The sequence below is a fragment of the Melospiza melodia genome, chromosome 15 (assembly GCF_035770615.1).
Source record: "Melospiza melodia melodia isolate bMelMel2 chromosome 15, bMelMel2.pri, whole genome shotgun sequence".
Classification (NCBI taxonomy): domain Eukaryota; kingdom Metazoa; phylum Chordata; class Aves; order Passeriformes; family Passerellidae; genus Melospiza; species Melospiza melodia.
This window is the reverse complement of record NC_086208.1, coordinates 10,439,448-10,462,589: the sequence shown is the minus strand read 5'-3', so window position 1 is coordinate 10,462,589 and position 23,142 is coordinate 10,439,448. Positions and strand designations below refer to the sequence as shown.

At 37.6% G+C, this 23,142-nt stretch overlaps 1 protein-coding gene across 2 annotated transcripts; it reads left to right on the top strand.

The window, feature by feature from the left end:
• The first annotated feature begins 313 nt into the window (after positions 1-313).
• Positions 314-22,159, top strand: COPS2 (COP9 signalosome subunit 2). Of its 2 annotated transcripts, none has more exons than XM_063169751.1 (13): positions 314-451; positions 9,574-9,687; positions 10,735-10,812; positions 11,412-11,537; positions 12,841-12,930; positions 13,047-13,124; positions 13,943-14,117; positions 15,135-15,313; positions 15,453-15,505; positions 17,575-17,672; positions 19,419-19,501; positions 20,570-20,628; positions 21,404-22,159. In XM_063169751.1, exons 1-13 carry the CDS (start codon positions 398-400, stop codon positions 21,546-21,548), a joined length of 1,332 nt encoding a protein of 443 aa, XP_063025821.1. In that variant the 5' UTR covers positions 314-397; the 3' UTR covers positions 21,549-22,159. The 2 variants fall into 2 exon arrangements, with proteins under 2 accessions (XP_063025821.1, XP_063025819.1); XM_063169749.1 differs by having other exon boundaries at positions 12,820-12,930.
• Positions 22,160-23,142: the final 983 nt, after the last annotated feature.

Below are 23,142 nucleotides of genomic sequence, written 5' to 3'. Positions count from 1 at the left end.
AGGATCACTTCCCTCGACCTTTCCGGAGACGCGCCAGTCACCAGACTCGCAGCCTCCGGTGGGGACCCGGGCTGGCAGCGCCCAGCAGGACCCACGGCAGGCGGCCCCGGCGCCAGCACGGCGCACTCCGGGCAGCGGCAGCGCCGGCCCCGGAGGTTCCGGCGCGCAGTGCCCAGGCCCCGCCCGGCCGCCGTTGCCAAGGGCCGGTCGCTAGCAGAGGGAGGGAGCCGGCGGCGGGGCGGCGCGGATTGGGCTCCGAGCACCCCGGGCCGGGGGCGGGAGAGGCGCGGGCGGCAGCGGGTTCCGGGCGGAGCGGAGCCACATTGGGCAGCGCCGCGCGGGCTTCTGGGAGAAGGGGCCGTCCCCGCCGCCGCCCCCCGCCCGTCCTCCGGCCAAGATGTCTGACATGGAGGATGATTTCATGTGCGATGATGAGGAGGACTACGATCTGGTAGGGCGCGGGGCGGCGCGGGGGCTCAGCGGTACAGCCGGGGGTGGCGGCGGCGCTGCGGGCCGCTGCTGGTGCGGCCACCGGCCGCAGCGGCCGCCCCGCCGTGTGCTGCCCCGGCAGGGAGCGCGGACATCCAGGATGAGTTTCCCTCCCGGGGAGGAGGATGCGGGCAGGGGCTGCGAGGGGCGGGTGCTGCTGTCGGAGCAGCCGCTCGGCCGCCTCTCCGCGGAGGAGCAGGCCAGCCCCGGGCGGGCAGGTGGATAGGCCCGGGCTGGTGCCAGGGCCCCGGGCTGGCCCCGGTGTGCCCGCGGGGCTCCCGCTGAGGGGAGGGCTCGGGCGCGCTGCCTCCGTCCCTCTGTCCTCCTGCCCCGGCCCGAGTGTGGGCGCGGAGTGAAGTGATAAAGTTGCCCGCCCTTCTCCCCACCCGCGACTGCGAGAGGCCCCTGGGGCAGATACCGTTCGTGTGCTTGTGTGAGCCACAAACTGGGGAAAAGTAGGGGCAAGAGAAAGGAGAGTGAGGAGAAATGGCCTCACAGCCGGTTTCTGATCCAGCGCGCCGAAGGGTGCACTTATTTCTAACTTTTTCTCTTTGTAGTGTTTGTAACCTTTCTACCACTCCCTTTTTGGTTTTTATTGTAAGGTTTGGGGGTTTTCGTGTTACATTTAGTTAAATGTTAACATCAAGTTTTGTCCTAAGCTTTTAAAGTTAAAAAATTGCTGTTTGTCTGATTAATTATATTTATATTACCCTTACGTTATATTGGAGCTTGAGGTTTGCTTGTTTGGGGTTTTTTCTTTTCTGAACTTTGATTGATTGATTTAGAACTAGAGACTTTTTTAAAAAAAAAACTATATATGCATATGGTAGAAGCTTGAGAGTCTATTTAATTAGTTTCAGCTAAACCTGTGTTAACAGTGTTGCAGTTACATTGAAAAACTCCAGACACTTGCTTCTGGAAGACTTGCTTTCTGACACATTATTTGATAGTCATTGCCACTAAGGAATTCACTTAAAATGTTTACCTAATTTTATTTGGAATAGTTTCTGGGCAGTTTTTGTTAGGAACTGCTTACAATGGTTGGATGACAGTAGATATAGAATAAAAGCATCTGCTTTTGGTTTTGAGGGTTTTTTCTGTTCATGTAAGAGTGCTTGTTTGACAGGCATTGACATCAAAACCCTATGAGCTGCTCGTGTCACTATTCCAAAAACTGTTTGTGTTCCCTTTTCAGTCTATGAATGAATTCTCATACTGTAGAGACAGGGTTACGGAACGAAATACACAGAGTCATTAAAAACATTTTGTTCCAAAATTCGTTTCCATCATTTTTATTAACACTGAAATTTGTGTCCTGATGTGAAATACTGTGGTGGTTTTTTTCCATGTGATACAATCAGAATTCATGTTCCATATCCTTCCATAACATCAGAGCTGGGCATGTAGAGAAACCATTGGAATTGCATTTTTTAAACCAAACAGATGTGAATAAAAGTGCAGTTCAAACTTACGCTGCTTTATGTCAGTTTTCTCCAAGAATAATTGGTCTGGTGTTTTTTCCTGTGTTTGTTTCTTCTGAAGTACTTTATTTCTCGTTGGAAAAACCTTCCTGAAACACCTTGCTTGTGGCAGATTTCCACTCCTGACTGGGGTTACTTTTACTGGAACATTTTCATTGTCATTAATTACCCTTAGCTCAGACCTTTAAAAAATTTTAAAATACTGCTTGTAATAATTAGGAGCACATTCATTTTTTTCTTTTCAGCATGTAACACCCATGTAAAGCATCAACTAGTACCCAAGCTTCAGATTTTTAAAATTTCATTTCAGTTCATAATTGATGGGGGGAAAAAACCCAAGAGTTGAAGAGTAAAAACATTCCAGCTAGATTATCTTCAGCATTCTGGGACTAACAAACCATGATTGACTGTTGTTTTCAAAAATGCTTGAGACTGTAATTGTAGTGTTCCACAGAACTGTTTCAGAAAAAAATTAAGGGCCCTGAAGATAGGGCCTGATTCCTTCCTTTCATGTTGGTAGCTTGTTAAATTAAGAGAAGACTGTGAGGGGATTCTAGAATTGAGCGTCATTGCTGCTGCAAGAGGCTTTGCAACAAAAGAATGAGTACAAGACATAATACTCCTATCAGTGCAGAATTGAAAGTAAAAGAGTACATGTGAGTGCTGTGAATAAGAACCAGAGGAAAGGCAGTGATTACAGCGACAGTCAATGAAAGAAGCAGCTATTTTGTCAAAATATGGTGAAACTAGGTTCAGGTCTCCCAGGGTAGCTGCCATCATAACAATTGCTGTGAAGACTCCCCAAAAAATTAATTTTGTCAGCTTTTATTAGAAGTGATTATGGCTGTTCCTCTTCAATGTGCACTTGAACTGCTGATTATGTAGAGCCAGTCAGTTAAATTTCCTTAAGTATGCAAATGTTTCACACTTGAACTGAAATGTGAACAGATATTCCAAAGTCTCAGATCTTTCCCAGCTTCATTGTGGAATTTTATATAATTAAGTGTAATTACTACATTGTTAAACAATTGAAGACTATCCAGGTTGTATTGGATTGTTTCTGTTTAGTTTTTCAGTAGGTAAAAAGTCAAAGTTTTACATGTAAATGACCTCAGCTACTCCTACAGAAATGGAGTTTATTCACTGGAGTCTTGGTATCAGGAAGAAATTTCATTTATATTTGTGGGTGGATGAACCTAGATTCACAATTTGCTAGTAATGTGCTGTGACAGCTTTGGTTATAACATGAATTATTCCACTTTATGCTTCAATGAACAGAATAATGTTTACTGGTCATTATGAAAGCCACTCAGTTTTAATTTTTAGTTTGGTGCTGCTGGGTGCCTTTCATGATTTCAGTACAAGTTATTTTTACTAGATCCAGCTTGAGGGTGGAGAAGTACTAAGAGGGAAGGACCATTGTAAATTCCATTTTTGTTTTCAGTCTGGGACAAAAGACTATATTTAGAATTGACTTGGAGGCTAAACTCAGTCTTCCTCCAGAAATTGATTCTTCCAGGCACAATGACAACACATTGACAGTTGTTGTAGTACATCTACTGGTTTACTTGTTTTGTTTTAAATAAATAAGGAATCTGTGGTGTTCTTAATGAGTCATTTTAGTGTGTTCTGAAATTCAACTTTAAAATTAATCTGAGGAAAGACCGGACAAATATATTTCCAAGCAACTGGTCTTTTTACCTTACAAAGTTGTATTGTTGCAGTGACTTGTGGGAGACCTGTGACAATTCCAATGAGCAGCCATCAGTTCGCACCCTGGAGATGGCTGCAGGTTCATGAGGATTGGCACAACTCAGATACAGCAGCAGCCCTTCAGATTGCTGAGGATTTCCCGTTTTGGGATATGATGATATCGGGACAAATGCAGCCTTACTACTTATTTCAAGCTGCATGAGTTGGCTGTCTCTTTCTTCCCAACAGAGTGAAACACAGAGTCCTTTGCAAAAGGCATTTTTGTTTGTTACCAAACTTGATAAGCAATCTCATCAGTAGACAGAGACATTATTCTGTCTTTTATTGCTGGATTTTAGTAGATACAGTTGAAATTTCATGTGGATGTTGTCTCCTCTTCCCAATTGCTCATATTTCATATTATCATCATTTTATGAAATACATATATATGTTGCAAACAAGAATGTGGTAATGCTGCAAAAACAAGTATTCATATCTAGGGAAGTACCAAATCAAACATATCCACTTGGCCCTCTTCTGTTTCTTAGTGGAGTTTAATTACAGTAGTATGTGATTTTAAAAGAAGTGTACTTTACAGAGGACATAGGATATACTGTTCTCTAAATTAGTTATTGTTTCATATTTTATATGGATTCAGCATGTGTTGTGATTTTTTTTTTATGCATTCTCTTCAGACTTGTCTTCAAACACAGAATTAATATATTTGAGGCTTATTTTGCTCATTACCATAATGTCTCAGAAGGAAGTATTGAGGCAAAAACCCTGAGAATAATTAGTCAGTAAATTCTTTCTATCTAAACACTGACAAGTGTTGGTAAGTTCTGGTTTTTGTTGGCTTGTTTTGACAGTTATTTAGGGCTGTGTTTAGAGCGGTGCTCTCCAGGATCTGATATGCAGTTGAGACATAAATCTGTCTGTTTAACACCAAACTTAGGTCTAAGTTATGCTGAAAACTGGACTTTGAGAAGACTACAGAGCTGCACAACAGAGGTAGAAAGAAAAGGCACTTTTTTGCTGTACTCTATATGTCATAATACCAGGTTTTTCTTTCTGCAAGTCTCCTGTCTCATCTCTGTGCATCTTCCAAAGGAAAAAAAAAATAAAGGCAGAGCACTGTCTTTCATGGAACTCTGGTGACGCCATTGCAAAGCGCTGGTTTCACAGACTTCTATTCCTGGTGTCAGCCCTGGTGTGAGCCAGCAGGCACGGGATGACTTGCAGAGTTAGGGAGCAGCAGCAGAACAGGGACCTGGAATGTGAAGAAGAAGAAACCAGGACTCCCAATGCATGGCTGAGTGGCTGCAGGCTCCTTACACAAATCACGCTCTGGTTTTTACTCTCAGGGTTTGCCTCTGTTTTTTTCCTCTTTGCTCTTTTGCATTCCGGTCTGATTGCTTTCTTTATATTCATGTGCCTGGATACCAACTGGCAAATGCAGGTAGAACCTGGTAGCTGCTGCTTGTCCTGGTGCCTGCAGGTGAGGAGGAGCAAATGCAGAGAAAGTTGTGCTTAGTAAACCTCATAATGCCGTGGTTATGAACAAAGTTAGCTGGAGTTTTACTTCAGTAAAACCAAATTTGCACCAGACTTGTTCTCAGAAACAATTGCACTTCATAAAAAAATAAATTGTTTGAGTAAGTCAAATGGGTGAAATTTGGTAAAATCACCAGCAATTGACAATTAACAGTAATAAGCATTTCAACATTGTCCTTGAAAGATAATTTTTTACAGAAATAGAACTCTTTGTATTGCCTTTTTTTCTGGAAAGTTGCCTGTATATAGCTGCTTTCTCCCTACTCCTTTTATTTAAAAAGGTTTGCAAAGTAGGAATTCAGTTCCTGTAGTGGTGGCAAATGATAAACAGAGGAGCACAAGTTTAGGTAAGAAGTAGATGTAGAAATTAGAGAAGTGCTTCAGGCAAGAGAGGAGACCAGAAAATTGGTAACAACAGTAGATTTGACAAAATACTTGTATCTTTGTTTTTGTTCATGTAGAACTTCAGCAGGTCAGTGTGCCGCTCTAACAGAATGCCAGACGTGTGCATTGAAATGTCACTGATACACTGTTACACTCCCGTGTCCCTGGCCCTGTTCCGGCCCGAGCTCCGGGGCCGTGATAATCTCTGGAGGCCGCATTGACCAAGCTCCTGCCACAGTTGTCAGAAAGCAGCAAGGAGCCGAGCAGCCCAGGGCCCTGCCTGCTGCGGGGATGGACAGGGCAGGCTGGGAGCAGCCAGGGATGGCAAGGGCAGGCTGGGAGCAGCCAGGGATGGCAAGGGCAGGCTGGGAGCAGCCAGGGATGGCAAGGGCAGGCTGGGAGCAGCCAGGGATGGACAGGGCAGGCTGGGAGCAGCCAGGGATGGCAAGGGCAGGCTGGGAGCAGCCAGGGATGGACAGGGCAGGCTGGGAGCAGCCAGGATGGGGAGGAGCCGGAGCACTGGATGCTGTTCGTGTGCCTTTGCTGCTGGACACGCTGCAGATGGAGCCGGGCACTGAAAAGGATGACTAAAGCTGACTCGGGTGAATTGACTTCTGTGTGTGCTCATTTTAGAAGCTGAGGCTCAATGTTTTAAAGCTGTTTACTAGATAAAATTCTATGAAAACTTAATATGTAACATAATAAAGCCTGCTTAAATAAATTGGTTTCTTGATACTAATTTAACTTTTATTAAAACTGTTTGAAAGAACGATGTTCCAGACAGAGTAAACTCCATCAGAGGTTTTATCTCTGTTACAATTGAGCTACTATAGTAATTTCTCTTCCTCCAAAAAGCAGTGGGATGCCTTAGGATTGGATATAACTGATTACATTTAGAACATTAAGATTTTCAACATAGCAATGCTTAAATAATATCCTGATTTATTTAACTGCATTTTTTCAAACTCTTACCAGGGCTTTCTAATTTCTTGAGTGATGATAAAAACCCCAATTGTTTGTTTTGATGATCCTCAGAGGAAGGAAGAATTCAGTGGGTTTCAAAGATCAATGGGTTTCTGTGTACTCAAGAGTGCTCTTTTTTTTTTCATTTGTTCGTATAATGTTGATGTTCATTTAAAAAATATCAACAGGACCTTAGTTTTAAAAATTCCTAGGCCTCTTACTTTTTTTACATCAGCTAGAGATAAATTATATCATCCAGCTGCTTTTATATCTCAGAGTTCTAATTAAGTATGTTTGTCACTATGCGAATTGTTAGGTCTGGATGCTGTAGTGGAAATTTTTAGGGTTATGTAGAAATCCTATTTGTAAACCATATATTTCTACCTGATTTGCAGCAAACTTTCTACCTATAAGGTTTGAGGTTCCTGTTCAGGCAGGAACCAGGGGTGTTGAAAATGAGGGTGAGGAAAGGATAGGCTCTTGCTATCTGAATTTATTGTTAAAAGAACTTTTCTGTTTTCAGAGCTGAGAAGGAAATTCATCTTTTTCTTAATTGGAGCTTTGAGGACACAGCTTTATACTTTCCTCCTTTTTTGCTTTTGGCAGAAGCTTAATGTTCTTGCATTTGTATCCTAGTGCACTAAGCCATCTCTGCATCAAAAGAAGACAGAGTGCTTGTCCTTCTGAATATCGGCACTGGCATAATGAGCATCAGTGCTTGAAATAAGATTCAGTATCTACATGGCTGATGTTTGGGGTTTTTAGCATTGTCTAAAATTAATGGCATCCACTCATACTTAGTTTGAGGTTTTAAAGTTTTCACAGCTATTAAGTCTAAATATGTCTTTTTTAAAATAAACTACCTTATGTTTTCTGAAAGTAGGAAAGCCTTATTTCCATTACAGCTTTGAGTCCATATACTCATCCTAAGTCTGATGCACATGGGCATCAAGTGAAGAAAAAAATATAGCCGTGAAAATGTAAACCAGTACTTTTTATGAATTTCAATGCATTTCCACTGGGGGAAAAATATCAGTAGACTTAACACTTCTTTATTATGTATTAATATTATGAAATTATCTTTATGGGATATTTAAGTAGCATTGAGAAAAATCATCTGAAAAAAGGCTTCCTGCATGAATCCACATCCAGAATCATTGCCAGAGCTAAGATGAAAGTTCAGATGTTTCTGGCTTGAGGCTAATGGAGCACGTTGTCTCCTAAAAGGAATTAATTTAGTTTGCTTTCCTTTTATCTTTGCAAACAGACACTTCTGCCAAAATTATTCCCCATTGTCCAAGTTAAGCATAAACAAGACATCAGCTGATTACACATATCTTAAATGCTTTGTTGTTTATTTTTTGGCAGCCTGTGTGTATAAGGTGCCCGATACAGCTGTTGACATCGGGTGTGTACCCATGGCTGCTCCACTGCAGTTGGATGGATAAGGAGTTTACAAAAACAAGCCAACCAAAAAGAGAGACTGCCCAATTAAATAAGACACTTGCTTCCTGTTTTCTTTGCTGTTTTCAGTATCATGTTTTTATAGTTGTGTGGGAATTCAGAAAACAGGTTTGTGGAATGCACAAAACTTTTCAGTCCATTCATTCTTACTAATGATAGTACTTTGTTGGGTGAAAATAAATACATACGTGGGCAACTTGCCTACATGTTACAAATAGAAGCATTAAAAGGTAGAAGGACAAATATCTCAAGCACCATGTTTATTAAAACTTGGTTTGACTGTGGGCTCCCATAATTAATTTTTGCTTTAGAACTTCAGTAAAATTAAACTTTGAGAGATTGCTTGCAGTGCAGGGAGGAGAGAGCTAATTTAAAACTTTTCTTTTGTCTCATCTTTTTTCATTCCTTCCTGTGGTTTTGGAGGAGTCCATTAATAGTAGCAATATACAAATGAACGAAAGAATAAATGTGCCTGACGAAGTACAGCGAGAGTAAAATTCACCCTAAAGGAAGGAACCTGACTGTGCATTGCTTATGTTGGTGCAAGGAAAGTTACTTTGACAGCAGCAACTTTGAGATTTAAACGATTCTGTTAGAACAGTTCATCTCCTAATAGCCAAAATTCTGTTCAGAGAAGTTAGCTTGAAAATGCAGAGGTGTGAAGTGGTTTTGAATCCTGTGAATATCAAATGAAATTATTATTTGAGCTTTATTAGTCTTTTGTAATTTGGACATGAAGCATTGTCCTTTAGCAAAAGAAGATAAAATATGCAGGGATTTTTCATCAGAAGTAGTCCCAGAGTACTTCTTAAAAAATTAAGTAGCAATTGTTAGAAGTAAATACTTCAGTTTCTTTGGCACTAGTGTACATGATGGATAATTATTTGATTTAATTATTGTGCCCCAACATCTTTGGCAGCATTTTTAGCATTTTCATAATCATCTCCTGCTTCTCAGGGCAGAAGCAGCTGGTGTTATTGTCATTATTCTTTTTTTAAATTTCCTTAGACAAGGATGAATCGTTATGGCATAGAAAGGCAGATGATAGAGGCATTCATGGAAGCATTTGCTACCCTCCATGGCTGACTCATTCCTTGTGTGGCAGCTGACCAGAGCCTCTTCTGTGGCTACCGAAGGCTGCATCATTGGGTGCCTTCAGGAGGAGCAGTGGGCAGCATGTTCTCCCCCCTCCCAGAAATGCCATGTGCTCTTGGGCCTCTGTGCTGAAACTCCAGCACTGGCAGAATTTCAGTAATACAATCTGTACTTGTCATAAAGGTGAAGTTGGTGGAGCTATGAGTTCATGAATCCAGAAAGAAACCCTCTGGCAGCAAATGTTGGTGCACGGGGAGTCTGGCCTAGGAATGGGAGAGAGGGAGAATCCTCAAATGGGTCCATACCTGTTCTGTGCTCTCAAACCAAACACTGCCTGTTCAAACAAGCATTCTGTTCCAGCTGGAGTGATATGTATTACTATTTCTCAGCAGATTTTTTTTTTTCTGATTATTTTTTTTTCTCTGATTATTATTTTTTTCTTGAAATGTAGGAATATTCGGAGGACAGCAATTCTGAACCAAATGTGGATCTGGAAAATCAATACTACAATTCCAAAGCTTTGAAGGAAGATGACCCCAAGGCAGCATTAAGCAGTTTTCAGAAGGTTGTCTGTCTTTATATTCTATCTCTTCTTTTTATATTAATTCACATTTTAAAATATTTGGTACCATTTGAGTTATTCTCTGAAATTATAATAATAGGATTTATCTTTTAAATTACTAATGTGCTAAGTTTATTATTGAGTATCTTAAACTCCTGACTGCTTTTCAGGATCATTCTTAGGGAGAATAAATAGGACATGGTATAGTCTTATCACAGATTTGACTTTTTAATCTTCAGGATTTACTGAGTTAATTAAACAGTTCTAAATGTGTTTTCATGCATCAACAACAGAAACCAGATCCATTTGGGTTTTTTAAATGAAATGGTGTTTTCCCCAGTGTCTTATGTAACATTATATTTGCTTTGCTATCTGATTCCAGAGCTTTAAATGTATAAATACTAACAAACACAGTTTCTTTTGTTCATCTCAGTTTTAAATGTTTAATGTTTGTACACTGCTATGAGAAAGCAGTATGTTAGATGCAACTTTTTAAAGGAAAAATAGATTTTTGCATCTCTTTGCTCATTTATAGTGTACAGCAAAACTATGTACGTGACTTCAAAAAAAACTCTAAAGTTTTTACTTGCAAAACATTTCTTTGCATTGTTGCATTAAAACCTAGAAGTGTTTCTCCTCTGTGAAAGAATCTTCTTCATAGTAATTCAGAAGAGCTTTTTAACTTAATTTGGTCAAAATTTAGTTGCCTCAGTTTTGCAGGAGCTGTTACAACTATTTTTGCTTACATGTTTATGGAGTGGTGTTAAAATTTAGTGTTTGGCATTAAAGTGTTTGCTGTTAGATGATAACAACAGCAACAATCATGTTCACCCTCCCTATGTCAGCTAAGTTGTGAAAACTGAGGAGATTCACTCTCACTTTTTCAATACTACCAGGAAAGAATAAAATTGAAGAACAGGGCAGAGTCAAACATTACTTTGTAAGGAACAAAGTGGGAGGGAAGGGCATGTATGGGATATGTGTATTTTAAACAACTCAAGTTTGAATAAAGCTTTTATAAATATTGTTTTTAAAATTCTTCTTTTTCAGGTTTTGGAGCTCGAAGGCGAAAAGGGAGAATGGGGATTCAAAGCTCTGAAACAGATGATTAAAATAAACTTTAAATTGGTAGGAATTACAGCTATCACTTGGGAATAAATAGCATAAATATGTATTTGATCCAAAGATCTTAAATTAGTGTTCTAATTTATGGCTATGACAACTAAATCTATCAGAACTTGCCTTTTGCAGCCTTTAATGGCTACTACAGATATGGCAGGGAAATGATGTGGTGTTTGCAAGACAAAGGCAAAATGGATGCAAAATAACTGCTGTAGTCAGCTGGTTCTCCATGAAAGTGTGAGGCTCAGTCCTTGCTGTGCTGAGGTGTCACACCACTGACAGTGGTCATGTCTCTCTGTGTGTACTGCACCAGGACAAAACTGTGAAAAATTTATATGCTGTGTATGCAGCCATTCCAAAGAGTTGTCTGGCCAGCTCTGTTTTCTTCATTGAGATGAATATTTTAATTGTGTGTTTTATGCAGTCCTGAGGTTATTTCTGATTCTGCAGGTTATGAATTAAGTGGTGATATGAAAGTTTTAATAGCAACCACTACTGCATTGTCTTTCTTTAAGCAATTTTTTTCTCCTGTATGTAAACTTGCAAGATATCTCAGTTTCAACAATTAAAACAAAAATTCTAATGTGATTTTGTTTTTCTTTTAGACTAACTTTCCTGAAATGATGAATAGGTATAAACAGCTATTGACCTACATACGGAGTGCAGTTACAAGAAATTACTCTGAAAAATCCATCAATTCTATTCTTGATTATATCTCGACTTCCAAGCAGGTTGGATCATCAATTATTTAATCTTTATAGTTTTCAGTTTTGCAGTTTTAACTGTGGACAATTTTTATGTTTGTTTTGGGCTATTTTGATCTTAATAGAGGAATTTTGAGTATTCATTTGCTGTCATATGTAAAAATATATTTCCCACATGTAGTGGATTCTATTAACACAAATCTTCATAAAGTTGTCCTTTTTTGGCAACATTTACGTGGAATTTCTATTTTTTTTAGCATAGCTACACAATAGAAGTACCCTTTCAAATTTAATTTTAAAATAAATAATGTGGGGGGTTTTTTGTGGGGGGAGGGGAAGGGGAATCTTTGCAGTGAAGTGTTGGTGTGAAATCCTGCCTGTCCAGTGCACTGTGCTGGTGAGGTACATGTCCATAGATACACAGCCCAGCTCCTTTTGAGTTGTTGTAGAAGCTTTACAAAGAAAAGGAAGCTCCCCTCACTGACTACCTAAAGTAGCACCTTCATATCATTGGTGATCAGTGCTGATCCGTGGTCATTATCACAATCCTGCCACTCTTAGAGGTGGAAGTTGAATGCTGGGTTACTCTGAGGTCTAAAGGATTGTCTCAGACTGCCCCTTCTTGGCAGAGCTCAGTGTCTCTGGTTTGTAGTGGAGCCAGACCTGCAGGGACAGTCTGGAAGTCTTAACTTGATATATAGTCACAGATTTGTTATCTCCAAAGGAACAGTGGCCATGAACAATACTAATGCATTCTTTGTAGAACCCTTGTAAAAGGTAACACTCAGCACTTTAATTCCCATTTCAGATGGGGTTGTTTTCAGATGGGGTTTGGTTTTATGCAAAGAATTATTTTGATGCACTCAAGAGCTTTCTTCCACTCAGCATTGCCACTCCAGAAAGAAGAAGACATCTTCTCCTTTGACCATATTCCTCTTTTTTTGTAAAGCATATTTTCTTTTTGATATGTAAATTATTTTTATTCTTTTAAGTGGGAATAATATTGCCTGTGTTTGTTACAAAACATCACAGTTCTGTGCCTTGGTTATATAAGATGGGTTTTATAAGGTGGCTTTCATTTTTCACAGATGGGTACAAATCTTAAAATGTGAATACTTTTTAATTATATCTGTTTCATATAAGAAAAGGTAATGTAGTTAATTTGGTTATTTTAGAAGCTGTTTGCAGTTTAAATGCAAACATAAACTAAGATGCAGATACCTTTCTTATTTTGAAGTTCAAGCATGCACTTTTAGTTTGTTCAGATTGACTTTATTAACAGGTACAAATTTGCTGTTTACAATTATAGAATTCTGATTTTTTATGTCAGATGGATTTGCTTCAGGAATTCTATGAAACAACACTTGAAGCTCTGAAAGATGCTAAGAATGATAGATTGTGGTTTAAGACAAACACAAAGGTAAAATATATAACTTCCTATTTTTTGCTTTTCTTTGACACCTTCAGCTAATTCTTATAAATTATAATTGTGAAATTTTAATAGACCTCAGTACTTCAACTTTCTTTTCATTACAGCTTGGCAAATTATATTTAGAACGAGAAGAATATGGAAAGTTACAAAAGATTTTGCGTCAGCTGCATCAGTCATGCCAGGTACCTTTATATTCTAAATCACTGTACCTTAGTAAACAACATTGATGTTTTTTTTTTAAATATATCTGTTGTTGGCCTTTGAGGCATTTTGCTGAGCTTTAGTACAGAGGGAAGAAATACTGTGCCTGATTTTATTTGTTATCTGCTTGGTAACATGAATAAAAAATGCTAAGTGCTTTATTCCTTCCTTAAAGATGATTTTTAAAAAATTATTCATGATTGCTGATTGGGTTTCTCTTCAGGTGCAAGGATGAGAAGCACATATCAATAATCTATAATGCATGGACATTCATTTTAAAATATAGCAAAGATTCCAAATGAGCTTTATTCAAAAATGAAAGTGCAATTGTTACTTTCCCATCTGGAAGGGGAAAAAATAAATTAGCCATGCAGTCTGCTGTGCTTGTTTCTGACACTTTTCCTCCTTCAGTATGGAAATAGGTTACAGATATCTGGGAAATGGTTCTGTTAGAAGTAGCAAAAGAGTCATATGTGTTATATATATGTATGCATTTGTGTCAGTCATTGTATTTATATACTGAGAATGTGGCTTAAGGAATGTGGAAAAGAATTAAAGTTTTGAGAAAAACATTTAATAGAAAATAATGATGTTTTAAATAAAGGGCTTCAAAATGTAGCCTGTGGTAAGTTCTTTGAGTACTATGTTTTCTCTTAGTAGTTACATCAGAATTTCAGGAATATCCTTGTTTTTGACAGGAAATTACTGAGAGTATTTGGTTATCAGTGTTTTACTAGTATAAAACTGAAATTGCTGTTCTCTTAAAATTTCACAGTATTTATTACTTAATCTGTCCTAGACTGATGATGGGGAAGATGATCTAAAAAAAGGTACTCAACTATTGGAAATCTATGCTTTGGAAATTCAAATGTATACAGCACAGAAAAATAACAAAAAACTTAAAGCACTATATGAACAGTCATTGCACATCAAGTCAGCCATTCCTCATCCACTGATCATGGGAGTTATCAGAGGCAAGTTCATCTTGAATTTTTCATTTGTCTTCTGTTGCAGAGATTTGTTCCATGAAAATCTGATAACCAGTGGTTTTTTCCAGTTCCGCCTATAAAGACAGAGGCTTCTGGAGATTCGGTCTCATAATTTTCTTCTTGCAGGACTGCAGCTCTGCAAATTTGGTGCCCAAGTACCAGAGGCACTGGTCAGAAGGGCAGGACAGTTGGCTAAATAACTGTTAGGAGAGAAGCAGTAGAAAGACAAGGGGAGGACTTGCTGTTTGACATCAGGGGAGGCAGGAAAAGAAGAATGCAAAGGCATCTGCAGGGCATAAAAACAAAGGCTTGACAGGACTGCTGGCAGAAGGGACTGCTGGCAGAAAGGCTGCTGTTCCTGCAATCTCCTTTTATAAATTTGTGTCTTACCTCACTAAAACTCAGCAGGAACCAAAGGGCTTTAAGATGTGTTTGAAAATATAATTCATTATCTGCAGTAATTAATTGTAGTGGAAGCAAGCCGTGTGTCTTGAAAAAAAAACCAGCTTTTTTCAGAACACTGTTATGCCTTCCTCCTTTCCCTGGTGTAGATGCTGCACAGACAATCAGGCAGCAGTGGGTACTTCAGAAATAAAAGGATACAGAAAGTATTTCTCATTTTTTCTGTGTGTTTTTGCTTAACAGATAGGGAAAATTCCATAAATATACAAAGTCTGTTGCCACTGATATGGAGATAAATTCTATCTCAGTTTTTGCAATATTTTAACATAATGGTGATGTAATTATTGGCTATGAGGATTAGTGTTCTTTAAGTTCTAAGATGTAGGCTGGGTTTTGTTTTTTCCTCTTTGGAATGGGTTTATTCAAATGGCAGTGCTATATGTTAAGGCCTTAATGCTTTTTTTCCTAATGATTTCTGAGAACCAAATGACTTCTGAAATGTTTCAGTAATCTATTTAGAAATAGCATGGAACTTGAGTACAATTATTGTAGTCAGCAACAAGCACACAGTGTTCCTTTTCATCTGTGTTTTCTTTTCAGAATGTGGAGGCAAAATGCACTTAAGAGAAGGAGAGTTTGAAAAGGCACATACTGATTTTTTTGAAGCATTCAAGAATTACGATGAATCAGGGAGCCCCAGAAGAACCACTTGCTTAAAATATTTGGTCTTAGCAAACATGCTCATGAAGTCTGGAATAAATCCATTTGATTCTCAGGAGGTATTTTTTTCTTTCTCCTTCACACACACACCCACCCCCCATCCCCTCACCCTTTTCTGAATATATAGAGAAATTGCCCAAAGGATGGAAATGGAAAAATAAATCTGAATTTGCATATTATGCTTTCTGTTCTGTGTAGGCTAAACCATACAAAAATGATCCAGAGATTCTAGCAATGACGAATTTAGTAAGGTAAGATTTTAATTTTTTTGGAGAAGGGAACAAAATAATAAAAAGAAAAAAGATATATTGTCCAAACTTGAAAGGGAACGTTTTTAGAAATGGCTTTTCTCTGCACAGTTAACACAGTTATTGATAAATATTGGGCAAATATTCAAGGTTTGTTTTTCTTTGGAAACTAACTGCAAGTGACCATAGTATAGATGCCACACTATGTAGGGGTATCAAAGCTGTGTACTTTTGCCAGTTTATGGTGTGACAAAACCCTCTTTTCTCCCCTTAAATAAAGTTGTCCCATCTTGTACTGCAACTGGTCATTTTGAGCTCTGGCTGATTACATAAGAGAAATTGAGTTGAGTGACATCTCATACCAAAGCCAGTAGAATAATTTGCTGCATGGATATATCATGAGTTCCTAAGTTAGGAATATGAAACTTTACTCTCAGTGATCTCCTGTATCCTTCAAACAAGTGAAAAATCAAAAGAAAGCCTCATTATCTCTTAGGCACCTCATTACCTGTACCTCACAGGCAACTGTGAGCATTTTCAGTGCATGAAGGTCATTAGGTCAATGAACTGAGGCAGGTTTTGTACACTGGGTTTTGAAGCTCACCTACTGTATCCTCTCTGGCCTGCCTCTGCTCTTTTCCCATATTTTCCCTACATAAGAAGTAATGTCTGCTCACATTTTGAAACAGTTGATCTGGGTGGGAACAAACTGCTGTGATACTGCTGTTGTGCTTTACCATTTTATGCATACAAATTGTTTCTGAAAGTGAGGACATTCATCCATTATTGACATGGTGATTGAATCAATTATTTGGCAGTTTAGTAAGGGATTATTTCCAGTAACTCCTTCCACTTTAGATGTGTTTTTTTCTAATTCACTGTCATAGTTTCATGTGAATTTGAGGCAGAAGGAACTCCAGATGGCCTTACGCAATCTGATTTTATTCATGTTTCTCATTTATATCTTTTATCTTGACATTTGAGTATAACTCCTTCTTTAAAATTAATAACACACTTAAAGCAATATTGATAAGAAATGTGTGATGATAAAATTAATTTCAAATATTACAGTTATGTTTTTAATCCTTCCTGTACTCTACAGTGGGAACTTGCATGCTTTACATATGATAAAAAGACTTATGAAATAAACAATAAAATATACAGAAATGCAATTTCTTTTATTATGAAGTAAAATTTACTGGTTTCATGTGATACAGTCCATGCCACTCACATAACTATTTATAAGCTGCTCAAGTTCTGCCTTAACAGGTCTTTTTCTTGGCCATTTTAATAACAGATGAATCTTTTTTGACCAGTTTCAAAACAATCTTAGAATGTACAGAATATGAAGGACAAATAGATGTTTTTATTAAAATGTTTGATGTTAGTATTTAAACAGAAGTTGAAAGTTTTGTTTTGAAAGCATGTTTTTCAAGAAAAAGGCCTGTCTTCAGAGGTTGCAGCTCTTGGCCTTTAAATGGCGCTGTGGTGGCACCTTCTTTTTGCAATGCTTTCTTAGATGACAGGATTGACTCATGAAAGGATATATACACAAATAAGCTATAAATAAAAATCTAAAAAGTAATATTATGCCAAAATTACTGATGAATAATCCTGGAAGTCCGTATTTCTTTCATCTTTCAATATTTTTAGCATTCAGCTTAAGCTGGACATTGTAGAGACAGCAACAGCCCTGTAGACTCTTTTTAGCTCTTATTTGTTCCATAAAGTATGACTTCATGAAGCCAAAATTCATGTAATGATACTTTTCAAAACAGGGTATTTAAGAATAGCTTCTTAAAGTACAAAAGTTTTTAAACTAGAGTGCACTTGTGGAACAACTAAATGTTCATACCAAACTTCAGTAAATGTTGCTAAAATTGAAACAGGAGAAAGGTCATTTCTGCTGCATTTCATCTTGAAATCGAGTTTTTGCATATAAAGGTTCTGAATAGAAATATTTTCCACCAGTGCTTAATACATGGTTTTTTTTAGAAATTGTGGAACATAATATTATGAGTCTATTTTACTTTTAAAATGAATAATTCAGTCCCTTGGTTTTTTTTCTGAAGTGCCTATCAGAATAATGACATCACTGAATTTGAGAAGATTCTGAAAACAAATCACAGCAACATCATGGACGATCCCTTCATAAGGGAGCACATTGAAGGTATTTTAAAGGCTGTTATAATAATTTTTGCTTTCACTACTTAGTAAGCTCCTTTTTTTTTTTCTTCCCCCACCTTGGTTTATTTTTCTTTTTGGCACTAAGAGTTCCTTGTAATTACTTGTGGATTATTCCTTCACAAGTTATTTAGAAGTTGGTCAGGGCTAACTTGCATCCAGGCATGTGGCATGAATGCAAAGACATGCAAAGTTGATGGAGAAAGTTCTAGAGGAGTGGATATTGTAAGATATCTATGGTGGTGTTAAGACACTTGAATACTTTGAATATTGTTTTTGGAATAGTGAAATGAGAGAAAGCCTCATCTCTAAAGATGGTTTGTATGAGTCTCACCCACTTTGATGTTTGCTAGTTTATAATTTACTGCTTCAGATTATACAAAATACATAGACAGTGTAATGAAGGTTGCACTAATAAATATATAGTAATATAACATATGAAAAGATGCATACTTTTCATTTCTATCTTGTAAACAATAGTTGGAGTTATAGTACCTCTACTTAATAGAATGGGAGCACATTAACACATGCCTTTCTGTTTCATTAATGTGACAAAATAAAATTACCTCACCCATTTTTCATGTATCTGAGAATTGAAGAGTCTCTTCACTTGAATACAGTGCTCAGTTCTTCAGCTAACTGTTGCTTTTCAAGAGTGGGTCTGACTGTGGCAGTGCAGGACCATTTAGCTGGGTAGTTATTGAAAGAAAAGAGTTAAATCCAGAGACCTGGTTTCCTTATACTTGTTTGTAAAAGAGAACAGGGCAAACAGCAGGGGAAACTAAATATAACCCACTGCTGCTGTTCCACGTGGACTGCTGGTGAGCTGCAAAGTCTTGGGGGGAGACTTGGTAAGATCAGAGCTGGATGCTCATGGAGGAAGGTGTGCCAGAACTGGAGAGCAAGAGCAGGAAGCTGAATTAAGGCATTGAAGGGAATTGAGTGTTACTCCTTATATGCTACTGATGTCTCACCATGTTCACTCTGCAGTGATGCACAACTTGTTCATGGTTATGTTTACATACCTTGCCTCGTTGTTTTAATCTCCATTGTTTATTGAGACACATAATCTGGTGTTCAGTGGTATATTGTTATATAAACAGTCCTTGTTTAAACAAGTAAAAATGGATCTAGTTTTTTTTTCTCTGTTAATTTATAATTTATGCTTTCATTTTATCCCAACTGTCTTTAATAATGTAAAAATTTATAAAACAACTGCACTATTTTATCTAAGCAAAATGAGCCTTTCCATGCAGACCATTTTATACAACTTCAGTTCCTCATTGTAATTACACCATTAGGCCCTGACTTTTAACTTTAAATGTGAATACTCTCCATGAAGTTAAATGCTCAGACATTTTAAATTGCATGGCTTTAAGCCCCTTTTCACTTTTGTACACAGCAAACATTCTAGCCATAAATTAGGGGGGCAGACATACCAGGCAATGATTTTTATGATCTATCCAGTTAACTTGAATAAATAAAATTTTTACCAGAGAACATGTTGCTCCATGTTTGAACAGTTTTCAGCTCTGTCTGTCCACCTTGAGAGTTACATATTGTTTGGATCCCTGGAAAAGGAGGGTCCTTGTTATTTTGCTGGGCTTCCACATCCACTGAATTACACTAAACACTATGGTCTTTGAAGGTAGCACCTTTCTGTATGGAGTGGTATTGCAGCTTTATTTCAATACTGTTGTTTTTACACTGTTTGTGTTTTCTTCTCTTACAGAGCTTTTGCGAAACATCAGAACACAAGTGCTTATAAAATTAATTAAGCCTTACACAAGAATACATATTCCTTTTATTTCTAAGGTATGTGTCAGTAGCCTTGCATTTGCTTAAGTAAATTATTAAGTGTGAATAAAAGCTTTTAAATACATACAGTGCTTCCAGAAATAGAACATCTAAAATTCACTCTAAACCATAAAGTACTAATGATGCACTGCTGGCAGCTTTGCAGTGCAAAAATGTAAATTTCAAGTGTCATCCAACTGCTTATATGTACTATGATATACTTCTAAAATACTCAACTGCCATATTCTACTTGGTGTAGAAAAATCACATTTCTTAGGAAAAGTATAAGAAGTGAAATTTGTATAATAAAAAATGTAATTATGAACATAAATTGTATGTACATAAAAATCAAAATTTTAACCTCTTTTGCTCATAAGCTATGTTCACATACGTAGTTACAGAACTGTGGTAGTAGAACAAACCAAGTATTACCATAGAATCCCTGATTTCACTGCCTAATCTGCAAAGAATGAAATAAAAGCTCAGTGGTATTATATGAGTATTCCCATCTCCTGTGGGTGCGTGATTTTGCATGCAAAAATTCACAGCATTACAAAATACATCATGAAATATTAGGGATGCCTGTTTTTTATGCTAAATTCCTTTTAGAACTTGGTATACTTGTTTTTTTTTTTAAGCTAGACTTAACATTTGCAGAACTTGCTTGAGCCAGAAGATGCAATTATGTCTCTAAATGGTTTTGAGTGCAGATCCATTCTTTTCTGATAATTATTGTCTTATTTTATTTCCTAGGTTTTTGTGGTTGTGGTTTATTTTGTTGTTATTTGGTTTGGGCTATTTTTTTATCTGTTTGTTTTTTCAGTAAGTCAGTGAAGGAACCCATTTCTGGAGCTTCTAAAATTTTGCTTTTGCCTCTTTAGCTTTTTCTGAGAGGTTACTGGTCTCTTGATTCTTGGCCATGTGTCCTTTGGGTGGAAGTCCATTGCTTAATTGATTGTTACTGAATTGATATTTATGAACAGTAAGAAACAGGTTAAACTAAATTCTGTATATGAAAATAAAGATTGGGGGGTTTTAATGTTGCAGAACATAGTAACAGCATAATGAGTTTTATTTTTGTTTCAGGAGTTAAACATAGATGTAGCTGATGTGGAAAGCTTGCTTGTGCAGTGCATATTGGATAAGTATGTACCTGATTCTTGATTATTGATCTTTGATTACTTTAAAATAATCAAACTGTAGAAGTGACAACAAAACTATTTTGGGGCATTGTGATAATACTGGTTGATTCTAGAAGTGAAAGGTAACGGTGCTGACTTTGTATTTGCTTGGTTTCTGAGCAGTAAAGTATGTTTGAAGGATGGGAACCAAGAAAATTATACAGGGAGCATCTTCTTTCTTTAATTATTAATTAAATAATAAATTCCTTGAATTATTATGAAATTATGAAAGTTGTTATTCTTAGTAATTGCTGCTTACACCCATGTATATTTTTGAATTAATTTTCAAGTTGACAGATTGGTAGTCTGCTCTCTTAACTAGAAAAATTTAACTACAATTTGTAAAACCTATTTTTCTGGAGAGTAACTTGTTATAACTACTACAAATATATAATCCATACATGGGCTTGTATTGTTTGACTTCTCTTCACATAAATCTGCATTTTTCATGATTCTTTGATTTTCAAGAACTGTTTATGTCATATTGCTTCAGACTTTGTGTGGGGTCATAGCCAAGCAGATAAAACATGCATTGCCCAATGAATTAGTTGTTTGATTTCCAGTCATGATGACAGCTTAATAGGCACTACTGCCCAGGACAGTAATTATAGAAGTGCTGAATTCTGAAATGGACTTTGTGCCTCTCTTGTATAAGCCCTCTTATTTTACCTCTGATTCATTGTTAGCTTCTATTTCCATGTCCATTAGCAATTTATAGTTTTTGTTTATTTGCTCCTAGCACTATACATGGCCGAATTGATCAAGTCAACCAGCTCCTAGAACTGGACCATCAGAAGAGAGGTGGTGCACGTTATACTGCGTTAGATAAATGGACCAACCAACTAAATTCTCTCAACCAGGCTGTAGTCAGCAAGCTGGCCTAACAGAAAGCAAGCTTCTACAAACCTACTTAAGGCAACTGTGCAGTGATGTAAACCTTAAAAGAACTGGGAATGGCAAAACTACTGTCGGTTGGTGTGCCCTGAAATTATTGGAGTTATGGCAGAAGTGCTTTTTTGATCAGCTGGTTTGTGTTTTGCTGCTGCATTTATCCCAAGAAAAAAACAGCTTTAATCTCCAGAAGAAAACCAAAATGCCACGGGATTTATGCTGTATTGACATCTTGCCCTAAACATACAACATCCTAGTAATTTGTCAAGGGGCAATTAATGACCAGAGAGAAGATTTTTGTCATGATTTTAAGTACACTGACACGTTACTGTTGGTTAAATTTAAATATGTTTTACCTGCAGAAATTCTCTCACAGAAATAACCTGCAATAACTTGAAATGCATACCCTTTTGAACACTTCCTTTTCTCATGTATAAATTGAAATGTTTGCTGCATTTTGCAAAATGTCAATTCTCCAAAAATGTGTCCATATATTTCTGTACCTGCAGTGTAGTAAAGGTTTAGAAGAAACCCCATAATTATAGTGGCATACTGTCACTTAGGTTTCAAGCAGCAAAATAAACAGTGCAGTTCAGAAATTGTACAGTTTGTTTCTTGATGTGCTTTCATTATACTTGAATTTCACTTGTGTTATTTTTAAAAGAAAATAGGTATTACTCAATCTCATCACATTTGTGAAGGACAATATGGAGATTCTAAGTCTGACCCCCTTAGTATGTGTGCTGTTGATTTTTCTTTTTATTCCCCTTGAAACAGTGAAACATAAATACTAAAGAGCTGACATTTAGCAGTGTTGCTAACTAACTTTTAGCTTCAATATGCCAAACTATTATCAGTCTAGATATGTTGGTGGGTATTTGGCATTTCTCAGGGATATTCTTGGTTTTCATTTTGCTACTTTAAGAATAGAGATTTTCCATGCAGCTCGGTGGGTACAGAGATGCAGACCCTGATTGTTCTCTCTCTTTGCCTAATCTGTGGTCTTTTTGAGCAGATTCAGTGTACACAAAATGACACTGTGTGTATGGAGTGGAGACCCACTGCAGTGACCTTGCTGGTAATGGAATCTGTTCTGTCCCAAATGTTTGAATGCACTGCAGTCTCTTCAGAGCTGCTGTTCCCTGCCACAGTATAGCCACATGCCTTTTGTGGCCTAAGATTTTGGGATCACCAGATCATTTTAAAATAAATAAAGTGTTGACCACAGCAAATTTTATTCCTGTAGCAGATTGGAGCTGACAGAAAAATTTTCTTGCAGGTCTCAGAAATGTGGTAAAAAGGGTGAAATTTTCCATAAATGCAAGTATTCCAGTTTAAAGCAGAGAGTACTGGGTGATGGTACACAAGCAGTGCCACACACAGGCATTGTAACAGTAAAAGGAAAAATCTGTATATAGAGTAATTAACAACACCTCAAAAATAATGAAAAAGTCTAATAAATTACAAATGTTCATCACATACATGAAAGGCAGCGTGGTAAACTCAGTGTTCTAGGGCAGGATTTAAATTGGTAACAGGGTATAATTAAATAGGATAAAATTAACTTCAATCTAAGGAATAGTTATG